The sequence below is a fragment of the Ascaphus truei genome, chromosome 2 (assembly GCF_040206685.1).
Source record: "Ascaphus truei isolate aAscTru1 chromosome 2, aAscTru1.hap1, whole genome shotgun sequence".
Classification (NCBI taxonomy): domain Eukaryota; kingdom Metazoa; phylum Chordata; class Amphibia; order Anura; family Ascaphidae; genus Ascaphus; species Ascaphus truei.
Window position 1 is genome coordinate 226,645,349 of NC_134484.1, and position 24,883 is coordinate 226,670,231.

At 40.1% G+C, this 24,883-nt stretch overlaps 2 protein-coding genes and 1 long non-coding RNA gene across 6 annotated transcripts in view; 2 read left to right on the forward strand and 1 right to left on the reverse strand.

Moving 5' to 3' along the window:
- MYO10 (myosin X) overlaps positions 1-16,064 on the forward strand; it is a 258,726-nt gene extending 242,662 nt beyond the window's left edge. Inside the window, exons 31-41 of the mRNA XM_075585926.1 lie at positions 310-452; positions 1,236-1,430; positions 2,364-2,521; positions 2,810-2,933; positions 4,647-4,944; positions 8,575-8,782; positions 10,734-10,870; positions 11,423-11,543; positions 12,833-13,285; positions 13,639-13,830; positions 14,834-16,064. Coding sequence (XP_075442041.1) covers positions 310-452; positions 1,236-1,430; positions 2,364-2,521; positions 2,810-2,933; positions 4,647-4,944; positions 8,575-8,782; positions 10,734-10,870; positions 11,423-11,543; positions 12,833-13,285; positions 13,639-13,830; positions 14,834-14,944 — 2,140 coding nt within the window. The 3' untranslated portion in view covers positions 14,945-16,064. The remainder of the gene's footprint in view (positions 1-309; positions 453-1,235; positions 1,431-2,363; positions 2,522-2,809; positions 2,934-4,646; positions 4,945-8,574; positions 8,783-10,733; positions 10,871-11,422; positions 11,544-12,832; positions 13,286-13,638; positions 13,831-14,833) is intronic.
- On the reverse strand, positions 12,598-23,019 carry LOC142487147 (uncharacterized). 4 transcript variants are annotated; one of them, XR_012799148.1, is made up of 4 exons: positions 22,683-23,019; positions 20,137-20,207; positions 18,874-19,095; positions 12,598-13,700 (listed from the first exon to the last, which is right to left on the reverse strand). It is a non-coding gene; the product is annotated as an uncharacterized LOC142487147 (long non-coding RNA). The 4 variants fall into 4 exon arrangements; XR_012799149.1 differs by lacking the exon at positions 20,137-20,207 and having other exon boundaries at positions 22,683-23,017; XR_012799147.1 differs by lacking the exon at positions 22,683-23,019 and having other exon boundaries at positions 20,137-22,632.
- The window catches only part of RETREG1 (reticulophagy regulator 1), a 167,925-nt gene continuing 165,201 nt past the window's right edge, over positions 22,160-24,883 (forward strand). Inside the window, exon 1 of the mRNA XM_075585924.1 lies at positions 22,160-22,591. Coding sequence (XP_075442039.1) covers positions 22,350-22,591 — 242 coding nt within the window. The 5' untranslated portion in view covers positions 22,160-22,349. The remainder of the gene's footprint in view (positions 22,592-24,883) is intronic.

Below are 24,883 nucleotides of genomic sequence, written 5' to 3' on the forward strand. Positions count from 1 at the left end.
TTGTAAATACCTACGCATAGGAGCACAAATATTTCAACCATCATATATATTTATTCAGGAGTCCGCTATCAGTAGCAATTAGGGTTTAGCTCAAATCTTTCAATTACAACACTTCACATTCTTTCAATGACCCTATAGCTTTACAGTAAATATTGCGAACGTGAGGAATCTTGCACGTATATGAAACGTGCTAACAGCAGGAAGGGTGTCTAGCGAAGATAACTAATCTGAGGACCTGTGGCTGTTGTGCAAACATAACCTATGTTGACTTTGCAGTTAACATTTTTCCCACCTTCTTTTTGCCTTCAGACCTCATTCATTCGTAATCATCACTGCAAACCGTGTCCTTCACTGTAACGCTGATACCCCAGAAGAGATGCATCACTGGATAACCTTGCTGCAAAGATCAAAGGGCGACACCAGGGTGGAAGGGCAGGAATTCATAGTTAGAGGTAAGGAGCAAGCATTGTTTTACATTGCATTCGGATTTCCCTTAGCCAAGGTGTCATCTTAAAGGTTTACATTGATGTACAGTATACTTGATTCTTCTTTGTATGCCTTTGTAGCAACGTGATGAATTCATTGTTGGCAGTGCTCTAGGACACAAATAACACTGTGCATTGGAAAACGACATTTTAATGGAAAGATTCTGACATCAAATAGTGATATACCAGTGAATTCTGTAATAGTCAGTGTTTGTTATTAACGTTGTTAGGGATGTTTTTCAGTATAACTAAACTGAATATAAGAATGCCTTGCAGGTTCTGGTTACAAGTCTACACACTTATATAGAATTTGTTTAATTGAATTATCTATATTATGTTGATGTATTGTGTGCTGCTGAGCCCAGGGACCTATTTGACATCCTGGTATCACAATATTTTTCAGTAATTACATGTTTCAGTGTATACTGAACAGACTTACTGCAGTGATTCGTACGTTTTCATCTTATGCTGTGGAAATGCCAGCCTGTTATCTCTTTGGGATGTCTTTTATGAAGATTAACAATTCCTTTCACAGAACTAATGGTTCAATAATAGGAAATGGCCTCATGCACCAGGCTATTGAAAAGCAACGGGCGTGTTTTCTTTAATAAATCAGGTTGCTGTTACTTTGTATCAGTATTGCCAAAATGTCTTTTGAATGCTCGCTGAAGATCTATCTTGAAATACGTTCACGACGTAATTCGTATATCCAATTTAGTACAGATGGATAATTGTTGCTTCATTTCAAAGGTTGGCTACACAAGGAAGTGAAAAACAGTTCCAGAATGTCCTCGCTGAAGCTGAAGAAACGCTGGTTTGTCCTAACACACAACTCATTGGACTATTACAAGAACTCGGAGAAAAATGCTATGAAGTTGGGCACTCTGGTGCTTAACAGCCTCTGCTCCGTGGTGCAGCCCGATGAGAACATTTTTAAGGAAACAGGTAAGGCACTTCGGCAAAAATTCCCTCAGCAGTGTTAAGCCATAAAGCACTTTATATGGGCTTTGTAAATACTGTATGGGCATTTAGTTGCCACTATTTAATTTGCTGTATCAACATTGTTTTTCAAATCTTAGCTACTTTACAGCACTGGGACATGGCTGGCACCAGTTCAGAAGAGTTAAAGGTGCAATCAGCCTGTTGATTTTTATTTTACCAAAACAGAAGCTTATCTTCTATCTCCTGAGCCTGAGAAGCGAAGAGAAGTCAAAGTGATTATTAATGAAACTCAACCTCCCAGTGTCATAAGTAACATCACAAATAAAAGACGCCTGACTCTGGGGAAGACAATAAAGATACAGATGTATTCATAAACATACAAAGTGTTGCAAACTGGAGCATTGCTCCAAATCTAGCACAAATTGTGCAGTTATTGAGTTGCGGAGTAGTTACGGGAGGAGAGAGTCAGCGATATTATAATGAGATATATCAAAAGTTGCGCCTATATCTGGTGAAGTTTTTCTGTCTTTTGGCCAAATAAATTTTCCCGGGTTTAGGGGGCATCAGCCTCTGCTCTAAAAGATCTGCATCAAATGTAAGGAGAAGACTTGAAAGATATGTCGCTGCTCTCAAAATGACACAGATCCATAAATCTGCTCAGTGAATGGAGTAAAATGCACCATTTCTTATACACATCCACCATAGTATTACAGAGGCACATGGAATCATATTATTTGACACTTCGTATTGTACAGCTCGGCTAATGTATACATACATTTTCTAACATTTTGAGGTGTTATTGAAAAAATGGTGTTTCTTGACAATCCGTTGGTGCCGTTAGATTGCATATGCAGCCTATCTGACAGAAAAGGAGCTATGTTAGTACTCCAACTCAATAAAAAGTAGGTGGTAATGTTTGACTTTCTTCTTTTTCAGGTTACTGGAACGTAACAGTTTATGGACGGAAGCACTGCTACCGTCTGTACACAAAACTGCTAAATGAAGCAACAAGATGGTCCGGTGCCATTCAGAATGTGATAGACACAAAAGCACCAATAGACACACCAACACAGCAGCTAATTCAGGACATAAAGGTAAGCCGGGGAAAATACTTCATTCATTCATATATTTGGAAATTCTAATTATTTTTTTAATGCGTCATACAGTTACTGTAGTTTTTGCTGCATTACCTGTTTTGACAATCAGAAAAATGAATGTATTATTATTCTATACATGCAAAATAAAATAATGTGTCTCTTGCACTGGCCTTTTTTTTTCTTTAAAAAGACATCAAGACCTTTATTCAATGTACTGTAGTGTTTAGCTGCTTCTCCATATCCGGGAAGCTCTGACCTCAAAGTAAACATTGGTGTCTTTTATAGGAAAACTGCTTGAACGTTGAAGTTGTGGAGCAGATTTACAAGAGAAATCCAATTCTGCGTTATACATATCATCCTTTGCACTCACCTTTACTACCGCTTCCCTATGGGGATATCAACCTAAACTGTAAGTGTGCCGTACTGTATACAGTATATACCTTGTTATTTTAGTGTGGAGTGGACTCTTGTATAAACGGATAAGCAATGCTGTTATAAGGGCCATTGCTACAGACTGAGAGAGAAATCCCTTAGCTGAATAATAGCCTATACTTTAAGAAATAGAGGTGGAGAGCTTACACAGGAGTAGATCATTGCACATCGTTTATAGAAGCAGTCCACATTTCTGAAATGTCTGTTATTTTTAAGTATGGTTTATGAAGGCGCTTTGAATTTGCAAGTATATACCAGATGTTGCAACTACTTGGAAGTTTATTCTATAATATATGGGGAAATAAATGATATACTTAGTTTTCCCCAGTTATCGTGAAACCTGTTTTTGGCAAAGTTTACGTTCTAAGTTTGAGCAAACCATACTTGCATGTGTTTAAAGCAGCCCTAACTAACACCTCTCACGGGACTGGCACCCGGGAGATCTCTGAGAAGCTGAACATCGCTATTTCTCACTCCACTGGTCTCCTGGGGACCCAGACACTTACCAGTGAAGTTAGCAGTATTACTTCATAGTTTTTAAAGGGATTTGGGCGTCCAATGGGAAGCTGAAATGGATGATGTTGCGGCTTCCTATTGGACGGAGATTTGCCAGCGATTTTGTTCCCCTTGGAGGGAGATTTAAACCCGGCAACTTTACCGGTAAGTACGTATCTTGGGAACAAGCAGGTCCCGGAGCTCAAAATAGAGCAGTTTAGCTCAGGTGGGTCCCCGGATCACATTCTGCCCCAAAAAATTGTGAAAACAAAATTCTAATTAATTTTTGCACAGAAGATTTCTAAGTCTTTGTTATACCACTGTGATCATCTTTATTCTTTTTCAGCTGCTTCAATGGAAGTGTTGTATCTTGTAACCGTAGGATAAATTGCTATTAAAACATGTTGTTGACCAGGGAGGCGTGAGCTTCCCTCCTCTCCCTTTACACTATTGACATAATATTACGAATAACGCTGCGAGCCAGGACCAAGTGACCCACGCTTGCTCCTGGCCGCTAGTTCGGCCCGTGAGGCCCCTCCCTCGCTCCGCCCGCTTTGCGGCCAACCACGTTCGGGGAGGCCGCGCCCCCCAGTCACCGGCTGTTGCCTGCCCAGTCGGGCTGGCCAGCTTCATAGTTATGATTGCTGATGACCATAGACCTTTTTGTGAACTAGAGCTGAGAACAAAACTCTTTGCGCCCCAAGTTCAAATGGTATATGCTATATTTACGCTACAAGGAAGATCTCCTTTTTAAAACACATCACATTTTGTTTAACAATGAAGTCAAGGAAAGATGGTGTGTCAGTTTAAAACAAAGTACTGTACTCGGTACCTCTAGTATTATCAGCTTTCTACTATTTCTTTTGTGTATTTATTTAAATCACATGCGTTGGGGTCAGGGCTATTACTACAGTATGTTATAAACTAGTTTATTGTCATGGGTTACAAGCCGAAGTCTTTAGAATAATTAATTGTGTTCATGTTTTTGAGGGATACGATTCAGATAATAATTTGGAGGATCTAATTGATCATTATTGTGACTCATTTTACGAGCAATAGCACGAGCATTCATTCTATTAGCTGTTTGAAGAACGTAAGCAGTAATTGAGAACACAGATGAGATGGACTCAGAATTGGCAAAGAGGTACAATATAAATGCTACTAAATTTATATCAGTTTTTGTTTTGTTTTTTAGTGCTGAAAGATAAAGGGTATACAACTCTTCAGGATGAAGCCATCAAGATTTTTAATTCTTTGCAGCAACTTGAGTCTCTGTCTGATCCTGTCCCGATAATTCAGGGCATACTTCAGACGGGTCACGACTTACGGCCTCTGAGAGATGAACTTTACTGCCAGCTAATTAAGCAGACTAACAAAGCCCCGAACCCAGGCAACATGGGGAATCTGTATCATTGGCAGATACTCACATGCTTGAGCTGTACATACCCACCAAGTCGAAGCATCCTCAAGTATCTGAAATTTCATCTTAAGAGGTAAGAACTATTATAGAAACATTATAGACATGCTCTTGGGTTTGATTTCAGGAAGGTCTTAGCAAGCTCAAATCCCAAACCCACTACGTTGTATATATATTTGTGTCATTTGGAGGGCTACTGGGTTTTGTGACCTAATGTATACAACAAAAGACAAGAAAGTCCAAATGCTACATCCAATATGACAATTTATTTAGTACATTATTATGTATCTATATTCCTTCTTCATAAATATGGGTCATTTATTTCAGTATGTTGGCCAACATATTTAAAACCGACAACCACTTCACGGTAATCCCATTTCAGTAGGTCCTACATTACTAATATTATACTATCATGTATTTATTCTACTGCATAGAGAGAAGTGGTTTTAAGCATATTATGTTATATCTTAATATCTAAGCTTACCTACATGTAAGAGAAATAAAGATATTTGAGGTCAAAATGACAGCACAGAGAAGACCATATGTTAACCGAAGTGCCATGGAAATGAAAGCCGGTACATATAGCAATTTTGGGATGCAATATTTGTAATAATGTATTTTAGGACATTTACAAAGAGATACATCCAAGTTTTACTTGAGTGAAGTTCTTACAAAAGTTCTATACCGAATATTCCATTTTTTACATTCTATGAAATCCTAGTAACATTAGTGTAAACAACGAAATGCACTTTTGTTAGATAACCACTTTTACACTTAATAGAGATCAATAACAATGGAAGTGAAGAGATATAGGAGGAGATTTACTAACTCCCAATACCGGTATTGTGCCTAGATCCCCCACAATTTGCCACATGTCAATGGCAATCTTGGTCATAGAAGCAAATGGGCCATGTTAAAATTCTATCTATTTGTATGAGATTTCGTAGTGCTTTTTTTGTATTACATACTGTATCCAGCGCACAATTTGGCATCAGATCAAGGGTTTTTTAATGTATTTGCATGTATTTGAATAACTACAGTTTTAAGGAGGTTTAAAATAGGTAAGCCACAGGTCAGACAAATAGGAAGAAATACAGATGTAGAAGACATTATTGCACCCATTAACACGTTATTTCACAGTAGTACTATTGAAAACAATGGTGTAGGAGACATGTACGAAGACATAACAACGTCCGATGTGTCCTGAAATAGAGGGTATGGTTCCCTTGGATCTCTTTCTGGCAGCACACACTTCCTTAGTACTAGAGAGACCTGTACATGGGGATCTCTCTGGCAGCATAGTCCCTCTGTGCTAGAAACCCTGTCCTGAGGATTTCTATGGCAGCACAGTCCCTCAGTGCTAGAGAACCCCATGCAGCTTGTGCAGCACACTTTTAAACCTGCTTGATGAGCCAGATGGGAGCTGGCCAATTAACTGCAGCTGAAATTAACCAGCTACCTGCTGGACTCATCAGCTACAGACAGGCTTTATGTGTGCTGCCTTTTTAAATTGGGGAAAGGCCCGGTCACAAATGGTTAAGGATATATCACACGTATTATTTCACGCGTTGTTTTGTGCGTTAACGAGAGTAATAACATCTGCTACATCTGTATTAAGATGAAGAAAGCTCATTCTTGATTATTCTGCAGCTTGATTTGTTAAGTTCAACGGACTCTGCTTCTGTGCCGCATACTAAGATTGATGCAAGTACTGATTTGTTTATCTCAAAGTTTGTCATACTATTAATGTGACCTTTATTGCAAGGACCTGTCTTTATCTTCATTAATAATAGCTTGTGCCCATACACTCAGAACTATAGACAGAGAAAATGGATTCCTGTGCTTTTGAGTTGACAGTTTAATTTGTCAGGACCTAAGTGAGAATATATTTATTTGTCAGTAACTCAGTGTCCAAGACATGGGCACTGATATAAGCAAAAAAAAGCACAGCCCTACAATTTCATCAGTATATACCAGTATATACCATGTGGCTCTGTGGGAATCTTTGTGCATGTGCAAATGTATGGATGTGTATAAGTGCCTTTCTGTAAGTGTCCGTGCATAAATGGCAGAGGGAGCCGTTAAACCCGGGGCCTACAAAATATTTCACTGGCTGATTTCCTTAACTGTTAACAGGAATGTAAAATTGCTACACGACATAAATCTGACACTGAAGCCCAAACCATTCCCATTAAGTTACCTTAACGTGGCGTGACTATCTCAACGTCACCTTAAGGCCTCGGACATGGTGACAACAAGAGCGCTGAGCAGCGCTGACACTCATGCTCTCCTGCTCAAGCAGGAGCTTTTTTGTGTCCCTGCATGAGCGTCAGCTGGCGCACTTGTGTGTCCCGGGTTGGAGGCGGGGCTAGCGCGCCACGTTACAGTGCCGACGTCACGGACTGCCATTGGCTTTTGGCGGTCACGTTACCGGCCCTGTGCTTCCCTCAGCGGGAAAAATGAAATTGTACTGTCGGCTGCAATTCCACACGCCTCCTCACGCCTGCGGAAACGCCATCTAAAGCCGCTCTCATTAGGAATGATGGGGGGCCTCAGCGCGGTCTTTTTCACCATGGCCTAAGTCTTACTGCATATCTTCAAAGGCCAATAACGTAACGCTATGTATTGTTTTCTCCCGTAAAGCGCATTGCGTTAACTGCAACGGCTACTAGTGATACATACATGCAGATGAGGTGTTACAATAACAGCACAAATCCGCAAAAAGCTTTACTTAGGTATTACTTAAACTTGGCGTTGCTCACACCTGCCGCCTGAAATAAGGCTTTTTCCGGGTCTAAATAGTAGTAATGCCACAATTAGGCAGGAGTTTACTACCATAGCGTTATTTCTCTCTCCTCACCTCTCTTTCTCAACTTTAGTTGAACACCTTATGAAGGGTCTGAATCAGTGTAACGCCAAGACATACTTAACGTTTATTATTATTAGCATAGAAAAATGGAACAGCTTCAAAAAATATAATAAGGTAAAAAAAAAAATCAGGTGCCACGTATATTGGAAAAAGAGACGAAAGAAAATAAGTAAGTCCACGTTGGACTAGGAAGCGCCATCTAGCCTGCAATTATCTAGAGCTGGGGTTCTCAAGACCCCCCCACCAGGTCAGGTTTGGAGGATATCCCTGCTTCAGCACTGGTGGCTCAATCAGTGGCTCAGTCGAAGACCAAAACCTGACACCTGTTGGGGGTTCTTGAGCACCACTTTTCTAGAGCTTGAGAAAGGATCGTTGTGATCTGTCATGTTGATTTTGTTTCTTTGGTTTCTGTTGTCTGATTTACCAATAAATGTAAGTTTTCTCACGTTTGTTCTCTTTTTTTATTTTTTGCAATGTCACGTTATTGGCAGAAGATGCAAAATGATGCTTTAAAAACCCAATGATAAGCCTATGCTAATGTGATATATGTACAACAGCCTTTTGCAAATATTTAGCTTTGTGGATATGTGTTAACCTCGGAAAATAACATCTGTTCCTGACTTAAAGTGAGGTTGTGAGCCATGACGTAGTAAAGCTTTGTGGATCACACAGTACTACATTAATCTGATGCCAATGTCTTGACTACAGGCTTGCTCCTTTGTATTCTCCGCACTGTTTTCTCTGGAGTCTGTCTTTTTCCATTTGTAGCTCTGATTAAGAAATTGCTTCCTGTATAGTCACTCAGCATACATAACATTTTTCATTTATGCCTCTTAGAACAAGAGAGCAACATCCAGGCTCAGACATGGAAAAGTATGCCGTGTTCACCTCTGAATCTCTGAAGAAAACCAAATGCAGGGAATTTGTCCCATGTCGGGATGAAATCGAAGCACTAATTGGCAGGCAGGAAATTACATCCACTGTATACTGTCATGGCGGGGGCTCCTGCAAGATCACAATTAACTCCCACACCACAGCTGGAGAGGTGAGACAGAAGCACCTACAGTACAGCACCATCATTTCTCCTTGCTCTTTGAAACCTTTCAGTGCCGACGCAACACCTTCCATAAATCTAGCATTGCGTTGCAGGCCCCTGTGGGTGGCTCTGGTTTTAATTCATTAAAAATTATCTTTTTTTGATAGGTACTGTACCTACTAATGGAATATAAGATGCTTTAACAAACTGCTTGATTTAATCAAAAACACAAATCACAGATTCACAGACACTCCATGTAAAAATGTTTCTAAGGCTTGTTATGTATTTTTTAATGCTTTTTATATCTTTGTGAAGTACCTGGCAGCAAAGGTTAGGAATACAATTAAATAAGTGTTCATTTACTATCGTTAGTTTTACTACAATAAACGTATAAGACCATGTATGTGTATATATATATATGCAGAAAACAAGAAGAAAAAACAGACGCACTCCTAGTGTGATAACGTATAAAACAGTATTGATGAGATTGTAAAATATAAAAAGCGCACTCACAAACAGAGTAAAAATAATAGCATTTATGAGATATACTCAATCGCCTTGAAGCTGTGAAGGGAATGTATCAGCCTGTCCCGTTGGTGCCACTACTGGTGTATCCGTTGGTTCAGCAAGGTGCACTGGAGCCACCGCAGCCAGATGATATAATAATCAGCAACACGGTCAGAGACTCCCTCCAGATACACCTCCCACAGCTCTCACTGCTCACCAGCAGGCAACTGCAAAACCGGAAGCGACAGCAGTCCCAAGCAAAATAGCAACAGCTTCCCCTGACGAAGTCCTTAGTGACGATACGCGTAGGGCGTTTCCCAAAGAGGCGAGTTTGTGGCTGACATTACTGCACGAACGGAGAGAGTACCTTGGAGCTGTTGCTATTTTGCTATTTTTCGAAGAAGCATTTTTTTCTTGAAAGGCCCCTATTCTGTAAACTGTGCTATCACATGGATCTGCATTGGAGCTTTGCAGCTTACAGAATAAGGGCCAAAGAAGCCTATTTTATTATAGCACATCATCTGTAGCCCGTCTCATGATTACACCTGAAAACATATTCATTCATTTTCACGCCATGTGATTTAAAAAATATATATTGCAACTATTTCTTTGTGAGAGATATTTGAAGAGATTGGTTTAGTTTTCGGGATATGTGACGTCAGAAATTGGTGATGGGAATGCGCATTAATGCCAAGAAAATGTCTTTTATGCACTGCACTGTTTTCTGCTTGTGACCAGATAACATATAAGAATCTTGCTAATAAATTTGCCATAGTTAGCCACGGAATACATGTCAGATGTTTTGTTGCATATTAAATGGGGAAACAGTGTACAACCCACTGAAATATATACAGTATATTATGGAACTCCTGCCTCACTCCTCCTAATCATACTCCCTTAATTGCAAGTTAATGCAAACGTGACAGCACTGGAGCAAAATATAAATACGCCTATTTTTGTGTTATCAATATTACCTTGATACATAGACATCGACCCCTGTGTGTGAGCTCCAAATGCGACCAAGTATAGAAATTGCGGGGAAAAATGTTAACTGTAACGAACTCCTGCTTTAAAGAAAAATCTGTATGAAACATGGTGCATGGAATGTGTAACTATTTCCCGAAACTCTTCTAGGGCATCCCACTTACACTGTTGAGTGCCGGAGGTGCCATTATGTTGTGAAGTTATGTGATCACATGATCACAATGTCACTGATGATGTGAACCGGAGAGGATGAGTCTTCTCATCTGTTCCTCGTCAGGTCATTAAAAAACGATTAAAAAGCCCAGGACATCACTACTATGTCAAGGGGTCCCTAGAGTGTCAAACCTCACGATGTGGTAGATACGTCATGTTGAACTCAAGGTGTTGAAGGGGTTGTATAATTTCACTGTGCACTGTATGCCTGGATATATATATATTCATTCACTTTGGTCGATGTTTTTGGTTTCAGGTTGTGGAAAAGTTGATTCGAGGTCTTGCCATGGAAGACAGCAGAAACATGTTTGCGCTTTTCGAGTTCAATGGAACCACTGATAAAGCCATCGAAAGCAGAACTGTTGTGGCTGATGTGTTAGCAAAATTTGAACAGTAAGTGTGGCAATGTCTTTATAATTGTAAACCTATTCCCAATTTTTCAAATCCATGGTAGCACAATATGGGGAATCATTTCAAAAGTACTTGCATTTTATTAACTATTTGCGGGAGTATTTTCTCAACATTTCTGGGTGCTAAAGTTGGAACTTGCAGACGCTAAAAATGATGTGTTTCCATCCTTTACATTTTTTAGTAATTTATACACAACAAGCACACAGATTTGCAGTAATTCTTTGGGACTTTATTATAATTGAAACTCATTTAATATGTAGTTATTGTATCAGTAGTGAAACAATATATGAATGGGTTTAACATATTAGTACTATGATGATAGCAACTTGACAGCATTGGAGCCTAAATTATTCATACAGGTGCTAAAAAAATGTCACAAAGTAAAAATGAAAACAATGGCTTTGCTAGAATTATAATTATTTGACTTTCCCTAATTACGCCAGTTTGATGCTCTTTTCTCAATCATTCTCTTACATGTACAAGTTACTTGAAAGTATCAGATAAGGTCCTTGACTCTGTTTGAATTCACTATAGGCTTTCAGTGAGCTCAGAAGCAGGGGATAACACTTGGAAATTCTACTTTAAGCTTTACTGCTTCCTCAACACAGAACATGTACCAAAAGATAGCGTGGAATTCGTATTCATGTTCGAGCAGGTGAGAAAAACCAAAACCGTTTGCATTAGTAGCAGGTGGCAGGCTAAGTGCTGTGATTGTGTGGGAGAGAGCAACTCCACCCTCTGCTGCCCATTAAATCACCTCACCTTCATGTGATCAAACCACCTCCGCTCCTTCTCTTTCTCAGGTACTTATCCCTAGTTAATTGTTCATGACCATATTCAAATCCCAGGGATAGTCAAGGCCAAAGTTATCTATACCCTACTCCAGATGCAATAAAGTTATCTCTTTCTTGAGCTGTGATAGTAGAAGAAAAATGTAGAATGAAGGGTTCCATTGGCCATACACATATATACATTTTAAAACATCACACGCACTCCTCATAATTTCAACATAATCAGATTTTCTTGAAAATGTTCCTTTTAGCTAAAGAATACCATATTGATATAAAGGGCCTTTATGTGTTTGCAAATGAATCATTGCTAACATTTTCCATGCTTAGCATAAGTTTGAGAATCTTTAGTTGAGGCAGAGGTTTGATAACCTTCGGGTGCCTGGTTTATTTTGATAAAAAAATGTAATTTATATGTATTAGCAATTCCACTTTACAGGCATACCCCGCATTAACGTACGCAATGGGACCGGAGCATGTATGTAAAGCGAAAATGTACTTAAAGTGAAGCACTACCTTTTCCCACTTATTGATGCATGTACTGTACTGCAATCGTTATATACGTGCATAACTGATGTAAATAACGCATTTGTAACAGGCTCTATAGTCTCCCCGCTTGCGCACAGCTTCGGTACAGGTAGGGAGCCGGTATTGCTGTTCAGGACGTGATGACAGGCGCATGCGTGTGCTGCCGTTTGCCTATTGGGCGATATGTACTTACTCGCGAGTGTACTTAAATTGAGTGTACTTAAAGCGGGGTATGCCTGTACTTCTTAATCAAGATTCAAATTAACTGAGAGCTGAAATTATATATACCCAAAAGAACATTAAAGCCAATCATAAATTGATGCCTACATTAACAATGAGAACAGCAAAATACATTAATTTGTAACCAATAGTAATATCATATTATTGTGCAATATCTCCAGTGAAGATTTATTTTAATGATTACATGCAATGACAATTTCGTTTTTTCAAGTAGAATTTCTTAAACGAGTGTGATACAATTATATAATCCATTTTCCTACATTATACTTAATAAGGAAAAAGAGATCAAGCTTTTTCTTCTTTTTATGTATTGGCTAGCGTTGTTGATTATCATGGACTCTCAATTGTAGACCCTGTGTCTTATCTTTTTCGAATGTCTTCTCCTTAGGCTCATGAAGCAGTTATTCGTGGCCATTACCCTGCACCTGAGGAAACTCTACAGGTCCTGGCTGCATTGAGGCTACAGTATCTACAGGGAGACTACACTCCACACACCAATGTACCAGAGATGGAGGAGTTTTACCCCCTGCAGAAGCTAAAGTCGCGCATTACTCAGTCCACCAAAGGCTTCACTCCGTCCGAGCGATCGGAGAGGAAGCGGTCTAGTTTCTTAGATGGAACCTTAAGAAGGAGCTTCCGAAGTGGCTCCATTAGTAAGCAAAAGCTGGAAGAGGAGCAGATGCTGGACATGTGGGTGAAAGAAGAGGTCCTCTCAGCTCGGACCAATATTATTGACAAGTGGAAAAAATTACAGGGCATGAACCAGGAGCAGTCTATGACCAAGTACATGGCTTTGATAAAGGAATGGCCTGGCTATGGGTCAACGCTATTTGATGTGGAGGTGAGAAAATAATATCACTATAATATGTCTTTTTTGCCATTGCGTTTTATTTTACTCCTTGATATTTATTTGTATAAAAACATCCCAAATAACATAATAATTCCAGTCTTAGAAATTGTGGTCATACATGCATACAGTATATAAAGAGAATTTAACCCAAAGCAGAATTATTTCTTTCAAGAACCATGTGTCCTGCATTTCTTAATAATAAAGATGCCATTTCTTTTATTTGGTTACATTCTTTATTATGGTTAGTATTCAGTCAATACTTATAAGTGGAAAACATTATTTGCATGATTGAGAGTGCCATGCAAAACTTGTCACTAATGACTGCTCTGTTTCCTGTCCTGTAGTGTAAGGAGGGCGGCTTCCCACAGGAACTTTGGCTGGGAGTAAGTGCTGAGGCAGTTTCTGTCTACAAGAGAGGAGAAGGAAGACCCTTAGAAGTGTTTCCATATGAACATATCCTGTCTTTTGGTGCTCCACTTGCCCATACCTACAAGATAGTGGTTGATGAGCGAGAACTTATCTTTGAAACCAGTGCGGTAAGTCAGATCGGGAAATACAGTAGTTTCAATTTATGAGAAAAGGAGGTTTTCTGTTTGTTCTTTCCCAACATTTTGTTTTCCCTTTTTCTAGTCATTGTCCTTAACTGTGTAGTAACGTATGTAAGAGATTAAAGTATTACTATGCATGCATTGCAGCCACCTTCATTAGTGAAGCATTTAAAAGTTTATTTTTTAAACCAGTGTTGTATGACCACGTTACGAAACATAATATGGAACATTGTATAAGTAAATCTCTGCATAGTTCCAGTCCTGGTAAGATTATTTTAATCACAGAAATCATAACTTAATATATACAGTACCTAGACCCAAGGGGTGTCCCATGCTAACGTTGTGTGTTGTCCAACCTATGGATGGTACTAGCTTTTTGAGAACCCTCAGCAGGAATATTTTTGGTGGCTACCCTTCAGCTCAATCAATATTTCTTAAAGCCTAATTATTTCCTCCTAACAAATAAATTGTATATTTAAATTCAAAACAGTGTTGTGCTTGCACTGTTCATTGGAGTCCAAAACTGGCAAGTTCTAAGGATCCATATAAGTGATTCTTCAGATTTCTTGGTCGAACACCAATAAAACATAAATTAAATAATTAGCATTGGGACCTGAGCCATTGCTTACTTTTCCCTTGCCTTCACGCCACCTCTTGCTTTGCCCATAACCTACAATCATGGTTTGAGTGTGAATACGCAGCTATTCAACTTCCTGTTTTCCTCTAACTTGAAGACAAGTTGGATGTAGGCATTAATTCACTGTATTGATTTATTTACCTCTGATTAATATTTCAAAAGACATCAACTTGAATGATTTCACTCTTAAAATTCTTCTTTAAATGTATTAAGCACTGTAGTTATTTCCAATCATTGGTTTCTGGGAATTATTCAATATATTTAATAGTACACCATGTTGTAACATATATGAATAAACCCTCCTTCTATATCAGGTGATTAAGAAGTAATTGTTATTTCTTTTTTCCGATAAAGGTGGTTGACATTGCAAAATTGATGAAAGCTTACATCAGCATGATTGTGAAAAAACGATACAGCACCTCACGGTCTGAAAGCAGCCATGGAAGCCAAAGCAGCTCTAGGTGAAAACACTGCCTGCTATCTACATATCACCAATCTACATTGCCCTCAGTCATACAGAAGAGACACTCGACTGAGAAAGAAGTTCCTGGAAGTCAGCCAGAGCATTCTAGAATTTAACCAGACAGCCAATACAAACTGCAAAGCCAGGAAGATCTAGTGCCTAAAATATGCTAACTGCCAGCAAGATTTCCAAAGCTTTACTACTTCATGTTGACAAATTCCTTAAGATTTAACCCTCTGCCTGTGCTAAAGTATGAAGTGCCTTCAAACTAGATTTACGTTCAGACCTCCAAACGAGAGGTCTTCCCCCCCCCCCCCCTCCCATAATGCACAAATCTGCCGTCTTGATGTTCTCCAGAAAAAAAGTATTGGTTTCATGGAAAGCTGCAGGCAGCCTTCCCCGCAGATTTATTGACTTTGTTAGGCAACCTGTGTTCTAGTTTCATTTCGTTTTTGTTGTTGTTAATGTTTTTGATGTCTGGTTGCGTGCGTGAATATTTGAACCATGTCAATTCTAATTTTATTTCCATATTTTAAGAGATCGAAAGCAAAGGGAGTCACGATGTGCAATTGTGTCTGTACCCTTTCATTGTTCAGAGTTATAACTTGCTGCTTGGGACTGTTTCCAAGTGTGTTTCTTTATAAAATGATGGAATCCAAGTGTCATTCCTATGTTACAAGTCCCCTTGTACCGCCTTGTATTACATGCTGTATGTAGCCAGTCTGCATTCTCGATCTGCTGTACTTTAAATTAAGAGATCACGTAGCCATTAGAGCAATAAACAGTATTTATAAACTGCCTTATTCTAATGCAACTATCAGTGCACTCATTTGCATTAAAAATATATATATATATATTCTGGTAGCGTTGGGTTTAGAAAAGATTATTTTACTTGATACCATTACCAATGATAGCATTGACAAGGGACCTGTAAATAGATAAGCCAGAAATGCCAGTGCTTTATTTTTGTATGAAAAAGTTATATGAAGCAAAATATTGATCTACACTACAAGTGGTAAGATGTCAAAGCGTTTCCTTCATATTTCATTCAAAATGTTTAACCTTGTAGGCGATGTGCTGATTGTAAAATAAACACGTTTGTCAATAAAATATTGTATTTAACATGAATCGTTACTAGAAATCTGTGTTCATTTTGATTGAGATTCGGAGTGGAGATACTCAGGTCCCTATTTAATGTGCTGTGAAGTTTTTTTCCCTGCGCTGGAGAAGCGTGCAGCTCCATTTAAACTCAAATCTTCACCAGCGCAGCTTCACTGCATGGTGAGTAAGAACTCGAGTTTCAAAGCTACTGTACAATGTTGAATCTAGAAAAGCACTAGAAATGAAATAAGATTTATAGCAAATGAGTGATTGACTTACTGCGAAAAATCTAAAAGAAAAAAAAATAGTAATTAGACCCTATTCAAACCTCACATCAACTGATGTGATATTTCATGATTACCAAGACAGCTGACATGTCTTAAACAATAATAAGCTCTTTTTTTTTTCATTCCGTGATTGTCGCAAACCTCCGTTTTACTGCAAACAAAGCATACACAATTATGCATAGAAAAAATGTCTCAGAATAATGTAATGGAATTGTAAGCAGCAGTCTGCAGTGATCACCAGTTTTTTGCATTTTAATGTTTTTTACTGTATGAGATTTTTGAAGTGAAACTTCTTTAGTGGCATGTACTAAATTGTGATGGTACAAACCAGCATCGTGGAGACGCAGAAGTGGAACGGATATGGAAATGACGTCAGCGCTGGCAGATGAAGCCGTCAGCCACGCAGTTACCTCCATGCCCACAGTCGATCTCAGCGCAGACATTAGCGACGCTGTCTGCCATCACATACACATTCACACCGGCAGCCGTCCCCCTCAACGCATGCGCAGAGGCTCTGTCCATAGCCAGCGAGAGCCGTCCCCCTCAACGCATGCGCAGAGGCTCTGTCCATAGCCAGCGAGAGCCGCCCCCCTCAACGCATGCGCAGTGGCTCTGTCCATAGCCAGCGAAGCCGCCCCCCTCAACGCATGCGCAGGAGAATACTCAGGCCGGTGCACAAGCAGAGGTCTCTGGCGCGCATGCGCAGAGGCCTCTGGAGCTCAGCAGCGCGTCGCACATAGGCAGCAGCAGCAGCACCAGAGGAAAATAGGACATGGAGCACAGGCCCTCCACCCACACCCAGTGTGTCACATACAGTCACACACACACACCCTGTGTCACACGCACTCACAGACACACACTATCACACGCATACGTCACACAGTCACGCACACGCAGTCACACGCACACACGAGAAATTCACGCTTAGTGCAAATAGCTAATACAGGGGATGTGTGCCGAGCACGCAAGTTCTAAGTCAAATTTATTTGCGTTTTGTCAATGAAATTGTATTTTGATTTTTAATTAAAACATCACCAACACAAATACAATTTCTGTGACAAAAGTCAAAGAAGTTTCACTTAACATGTGCGTGCACAGCACACACACCTAATTTTTTTCTTGCTCTTTGCAATGCTTTTTTATATTTAAAATCTAATTCTCTATTCAGGAGATGTTAGCATTTGACATATTATATTAAGTGTCTGGGAGGCTAAAATGGAGCTCTGCCCAGAGCAGTCGTAGGCTAAGATTGCGCGCGTGACAAGCACAAATTGCATGATCCCTATCAGGCCGGCCCTAGTGTGCGCACATGACGGAGCGAGATGGCGCGACTATTTGAAAAAGACAAAATGTTTCACGCGGGGCTGCATCACGTGAGCAGTTCAGCCAATGAGCGCGAACCAGCTTCGTGACGCGTCCGCCACGCCCACTCCCAATTGCCTGCAGCTCAGTTAACATCACTCGGGCGCAGGCGCGCAAGTAAGTACTGTAATCTTAGATTTAAGGCTTTATTTTTGTTAAATAAATCCTGACACGGTGTAATAAATCATGTGTTGTTGTTCATCTGAGGTTGTATTTACCTAATTTTAAGACCTGCTAAGGAACAGATGATTGTTATTATATCCTAATATGTAAAACCATAGAATTCAAAGAGGGTGTACTTTCTTTTTCACACAACTGTATATATATATATATATATATATATATATATATATATATATATATATATATATATATATATATATACTTTTTTGATTATATATATATATATATATATATCTATATATATATATATGAGTATCAGTAGTGAAACAATAATATATGAATGGATTTAACATATTAATAATATGTTGATAGCGGGAAAGTGTCCAGTCCGCGCTCTTGCTCTTTAAGGATGTGGAATATTAATTCCTCTCTGTTCTTTTGCTGCTCCTGTTGTTCAAGGTGTCTTCCCCCACCTCCAAGATGGATCCCAACGGAGAACTCCGACGGTGATGCCAAGTATCCAAGAAAAAAAGAAAACACAAGAGCGCACCAAGATAAGAGAAATGAAGTGTATTACAAATATTAAAAGATAGTAACCACTTACATGGAATAAAACTTTAATAATCCCCGATCTCGATGATAACTTCTCTGGTAGGGCATCACATAAGGTATGCAGGGGCAGTGTCAATCCTCAGAAATCAGTCCCGCGCACTGGGGCGGTCTCTGTAACGCTGTCAGACCTCCACGAGTGTCAGCGTGGCTGAATGCGTAGCGCGCATGCGCAGGAAATGAAGTCCCCTATAGCTGTCCTTAGGATGCCTGTCCGTTTCAGTAATTGTAGTCGTGATCGCCTGATGAAGTATACTTTAGTATACGAAACGCGTCGCGAATTGTGTTGCTGGCTTATATTTACATCATAGCCAGTACACACACAAGTGTTTTTATTCCGATCACGACTACAATTACTGAAACGGACAAGCGTCAGCGCGCCTCAACACGGGTCAGCGCCTAAGCTGATCATGGACTCAGCCTTACACCACACACACAAACACTCTTACCTTGGGGTGAAGAGACATCCCATGTTGCGCCGGTCTGCAGCTCCCTCCTCCAGTTGGGTGGAAGTTGGACCCGACTTGCGGCACCGGCAGTAAGAGGGAGGTGAATGCTGGGACAACGCTGCTGCTGTGGTGCCGTCGGCCCGCCACCACTGCTGCCAGTTGGGACACTTATGCCAGCTCTGCTCCCCATCGGCCTTGCAACCCTTGAGGGCTTCCCAATCACTGATCTAGGGGGATGTGCATTGATATTGTTTATTTTTATGGTACTGTAATCGGAATGATTCTCAATAGCCTTGCAAGTATTATTTTAAAATAAATTACCATGAAAATGCATAACAGGTGATCAGGATGAAAAAATTCAATGAAATGTATTGGGAAATGTCTGTGCAAGGATCTGATTAGCTCAGATTATCATGTTGCAAAGCAAGAAAGAGGGCAGGCCTGTTTGCTGCAGGCTGCATTGCTCATAGAAGCTAAGCTTACACATCACATCATGCGTTAAAGCAGCAAAACGGGAAACATCCTATGTTATTTTTTAAATAAATCAGTTCTGTATAATTAGATAATACTGTCTGCATTTTTTTTTTTACTCATAATACCATTTTTAATTATTTTTTTTAAATGCACTTGAAAATATATGAATGTTCATCATCATATTCAATGATGGTTCATAATAACAGAAAATAAATACCAAGAGATCCTTCCAGTGTGAAAATACAGTCTTCGACACAGGTTTCTTGCAGTTCCAATATTTATTGTTGAGGCAGTTTACAACAGCAAGCTTCAGTCCTTACAGGTAAAATGATTATAAATTGAAAGCAGTCTTTTGGTTAGATGTTTTTCTATTGCGCTGAGGTTTTATTCCTCGAGGAAGACGTGACATCGCTTTTTCCTAACTACAAATGAACCTTTTTATTTTAAGCTTTTCATAGCTTGTTACTATGAAGAGACATCTGTTATAACACAGCATAAAGCATATATTCATTATTGAAGGTCGTTTATCTGCTGTCCGTGTACCGGACTTATGTTTATCTGGTGTTTTCTCACTTGTATCAAACAAAGTTTGTTTCTTTTGCACTCTGTGAAACCCTGTTTCAGTCATTTCACAAAACATGCAAAACTAACCCCTTAAATGGAAACTTCAGTGAAGCTGAATTTTGAACCCCAAAAACCTATCTACAGTACTGATCATCCTTTGGCTGCTTAGCAACCATTTAGAAAGTCACATCCACTTCCTGATTTGAAACAGGCTCTGACACACACCTTTTCCAGCTCTGCCTTTTGGCAACAAAGTATCACAAACAGATCTGTTGCAGACGGTATTGCTCTGAAAGCTGTAACAATATAAGTAGTTATATAATGTTACATTGCAGCTGCAACATTTCACAGACTGCAGCACAAAGTTAGAAGGCGGCCATTATGTTAGACACACAATCAGGATTTTTACAGCTTTATAACAGGAGCACCAAACGATTGCCATCTTAGGTAAGAGTGTAGAATTATACAGTGTCACACGCTTTACATATACAAAGAGGAAGAAAAAAAACGGGGAATGTAGTATTGCTGCTTTCATTTTTAAATTCAGGAGATATACGTGTTTGAAATAAGTGAAGTTAAAATGAAGTTCTCCCCGAAGCCCAGTACAGTCTAAAGGTTACCATGGTAACCTCTAGTGACAGATTAAAAAAATCAAGATTTTTAACACACACACAAAAAAAACGTGAACAAGTTTTGCTGGATTAGCTCAATCGGACGCTATCTGATGAAGAGCTTGATGTATGTATATCTTTATTTATATAGCACTGACAGTGTACTTAGCGCTTTGATGACGCTTATCCTGCTAAGCGTGTAGGGTTATGACGAAGAGCCATTGGCCGTGAGGAACAAAGGGAGTGATGGATGCAGCGCCGGGGTAAAGCCAACAGAGCCCGCGTGATACACTGGGGGGCCCGCGTGATACACTGGGGAGCCCGTTGTTGTCACTAGTCGCCATTGGTGGATTTACGTAAAAGCAAAATAAGATACAGTCTAGGGCCTCGCAATTTGAGGGGCCTCCGTAAATCCAAAGGGTCTAGTCACGCTACAAATAAATGAGAATAAAATCAATCGTGGTTTGAATCTTTAGTAACAAAACTTGAATGTACGTTAAAAGCAACCTATGTCATGTAAAGAAAAGACGGACAACAGGGACTCAACATTTCGCAGAAGAACGTAATGGTTTAGCTTAGTGCCTCACCAATTCCGGCACTGCTAGCCGGAGAGTTGCTGAGTATATTTACATACAATTTTTTTTTTATATATATAGTTTAACATATGTGAGTAGATTAGCTGTGGAAATATATTTTGGGACATTTGTTCTGATATACTACACATATTTAGTGCATTATTCTGCATTAAGAGGGCTATTATGTTGGTTACATCTGTTCTACTCTGGCTACCGAGTACTAGATTGACTCAGGGCTTACATTACTCAAGCTAGGGTTGGACAATAAAACATTTGCCTCAACAACTATATACTAAGAAAATTCTTGTAAAAATGATACTTATCACGATAAAAATACGAATAAAAATGACTTCCCCTATTCCTGAGGATCAGAGACAATTACAGAGTAAAAAAGTCTAAAAGACTGTCAATATAGAGAAAAAAAGCTATGTGCCATAAAGTGAACAAATCCGGGGTAAAGATTATACTTATGAGATAGCTGATCCTTTGGTAAAAGGTGTTAAACAATAGCTAGGCAATAAAGATTGTAAGCCCTTCAGGGCAGGGACTCCTGTTCTTATTGTTTCATGTCTGAAGCGCTTATTCCCATTATGTGTTATATTATGTCAGTGTATTGTAAAGCGCTATGTACCTGGATAGCGCTATATATATAAAGATATACATACATATCATTTGTAACCAACACCTGCTATTTTCTGCTGTCTGACACTGCTCCCTCTGCCTCTGAACTAATAACACACACTGGCTTGAATGTGCTAGATCAGAGATCCATCGACACAGGTCTGCAGGGATTAGGTACTTCATTTCTAAACTTCACTTTTCTGAAGAAAAATGGCATTTATTAAGAACAGACCATTCAATTCTGTTATTAGAACACAAGTCTTTAAGTGGCAGATTTAGTCTAGTTAAACGGTCCACACAGAAGCTTTCCTACTGTTGTCAATGCCACTTCCATGCAGCACTCACATCCCTATGATAAATCTTGTTGGCAGCAGCATCATGTTAACCCACAGCTCAGCGCCCACTATGACGTGTCAGTGTCAGCAACAATATCACATCCTCCCCCCAGCCTCAGCCACCTCCAACCAGCACCCGAGGTGGGGAGGCGGGCAGAGCTTATCCCACCTGCGGGTCCTCCATGGGGGGATTCTGGTATCCTCGGTGGATCTGCTAGGTGAGGCTGGAAGGAGGGTGGGGAGAGAGAGAGAGAGTGGGCAGAACTCGAATAGGGCGCAGACGTTCTAGAATCAGAATGTCTGAGACAATGGCAGAATGTGAGGCTGTGAACCTGCCCGCTGATGAGGAGCAACAGGGAGGGAGAGAGCCGGAGCAGCATCAGGAGGAGCAAGAGCAGCAGCAGGAGCAGGAGCAGCAACCAGGGAGGTCCTGGCTGGGTACCAGGGGTGATATGTCGCCGAGCATCAGAATCTCCCCGACTTGGCAGGGGCCCCTCCGCAGCTTGGTCATCTTCATCTGCAACAACTTCATCTTCTGGTAGGTAGCAGCCCTGGGAATGTGTCACGCTTGGGGGGGGGGGGGGGCGGGCTGTGATGGGTGAAAAATCAGCAGGGGTCGTAGGTCCTACCTTCATATAATCACTGAATGATATGATCACGGCTTGCAGCCACGGAGGGATAATTAGGGTTACCTTGGTTAGGGCAAGGGAGGCTGTTGTTTTGTTGCAGAGAAGGGTGGAGCTATCCGGTAGGTGTAGTCATTGCTGGTTTATGGCAGCATTAACTAGGTGTGGGTGGATGTGTCTGGGATCACGATGAAGTACATCATGTTATTACAGAGAGCGGTGCTGCATTGGTATGCAACTTGAGAATATGGGGTGGATGAGTGTACTGTTTACTGCTGGAGATGCAGAACTGTAACATCCCCACTCTGCACAGAGACTGAGCTCATCCCTACTCTGCTCTGTACAGGGGAATGATCTTTACAAGGACATGCTCAGCCAGTCCCGGTGCCATGTTGCAAACACTAATATCGTTCTCTCCTTAAGAAAATCATGCCTAGATCTGCAGTAAATGGGTATTGTGTCATCTTATTCCTGGTCATTTGGGAGCAGTGGCTGTCTCTTTGTTCAGTGGGTGCTAGTGTATTGTATTATTAGTGTTATGACACCCATAGGAAGAGATGAACTGAAGAGTGCGATTTTCATCATGTGTTTTACAGCTGGAGTCTTTATAATCCAGTGCTTATCAATCTGTTAATGTCTTCTCTGCCAGAGAGGCCTGGGCATGGCAAAATAATGCAAAATAATGTGCTACTGGCGCTTCTCTCTGCAAATGAAAGATGAAAACTTAATTGTGAAATTTATTTTTGTAGCCTCTTAAAATTATTATATTTGCAGCATGCCAGCCACCCTTATTCTATATATGTAAATTGTGGTGGGGCTTATATATATATATATATATATATATATATATATATATATATATATATAGCAAAAAAAAATGAGGCCTCGAAGAAACAAATATTCACCATTACTACATTTTCCTCATAACAACCCTCCCAACCTTCCCTTTAATGCCAGGGTTTCACAGCAGGGCGCAGGATAAAAACACCATTATAGCCCATTTCTACAGTACTGTACTGTAGCTGCCTTCACTTAAACGCTCTCTGTTTTTGCGAACCATTGTTCTGGCCTCCATCCAGCACTGAATGACTCAAGTGAATGCTCTTGCTAGGTTTTTTTTATCCACTATATCAGGGGTGGCCCCTCCAGCCAGCCCCCTAGGGCCACCTATAGGCCAGGTATTAGGGATATTCATGCTTCAGCACTGGTGGCTCAATCAGTGGCTCAATCACCTGTGCTGAAGCAGGGATATCCTTAAAACCTGACATGTTTGTGGCCCTTGAGGACTGGAGTTGACCACTCCTGCACTATCATATATTACTAACATTTAGCTGAATTCCCCTGGGGAGGTGAGGCCCCGCTTACTGTATATTATTATTATCTTATATATATTTATATTTATATGGTGCCAACATATTCCACAGCGCAGTGCAATGTGGGGGGTTATGGACAACAACAAAACGTAAAATACACACAACTTAAAAGCTAATGAAACAATAGGTAATGAGGTCCCTACTATGGGAAGCTTAGCATTTGAAAGTATTCTTGGGGTTTCTTAGAGATGTCGGACTGGAAATATTCTGCCAAGATCTATTGAACTATGCTCATCCCCGGAGACTCGCCAGTGCCTAGAAAACATTGTGTTGCAATACATTGCAGGTGATTCTGGCAGCAGGAGAGCTCTATTTGTTGTACCATTGTTAAACTCAGCACTTCCTATATTAACTATTAAATATATGAATGATAAAAGCATACACATAGTGGAAATGTTGCTATCCGGCAGAGTTATTGGAACTCCATTTTATGTTGCTGAGCAAAGCTGTTGCATGAAAAGCAGATGATCCTACTTCAATGCCTTTGCTGTTTCAGTCTTGCCTGGTACACACACAATAGGTGAGGCAGACACGTGATGAGTGCTATTCCCTCACCCAAACAAATAAAAACATTACATCATGCAATGACTCTGACTCCCCCCAGAGTGAACTGTTTTCCCCATGAAGACTGCCTGCAAGAATCAGGCATCATGTTACCCAGTAACTCAGTGGTTTTCACCCTGTGCTACGTGGAGTCCTGAGGTCTCGCAGAACGTTATTAGAGGGTCCACACAACAAATTGAGTAATGGTGATATTTACTTTTCAAATATTTATAAAAAAAACATTTTTAGGGGTTATTAATTACAATAATAAAAAGTTACAGTATTAGC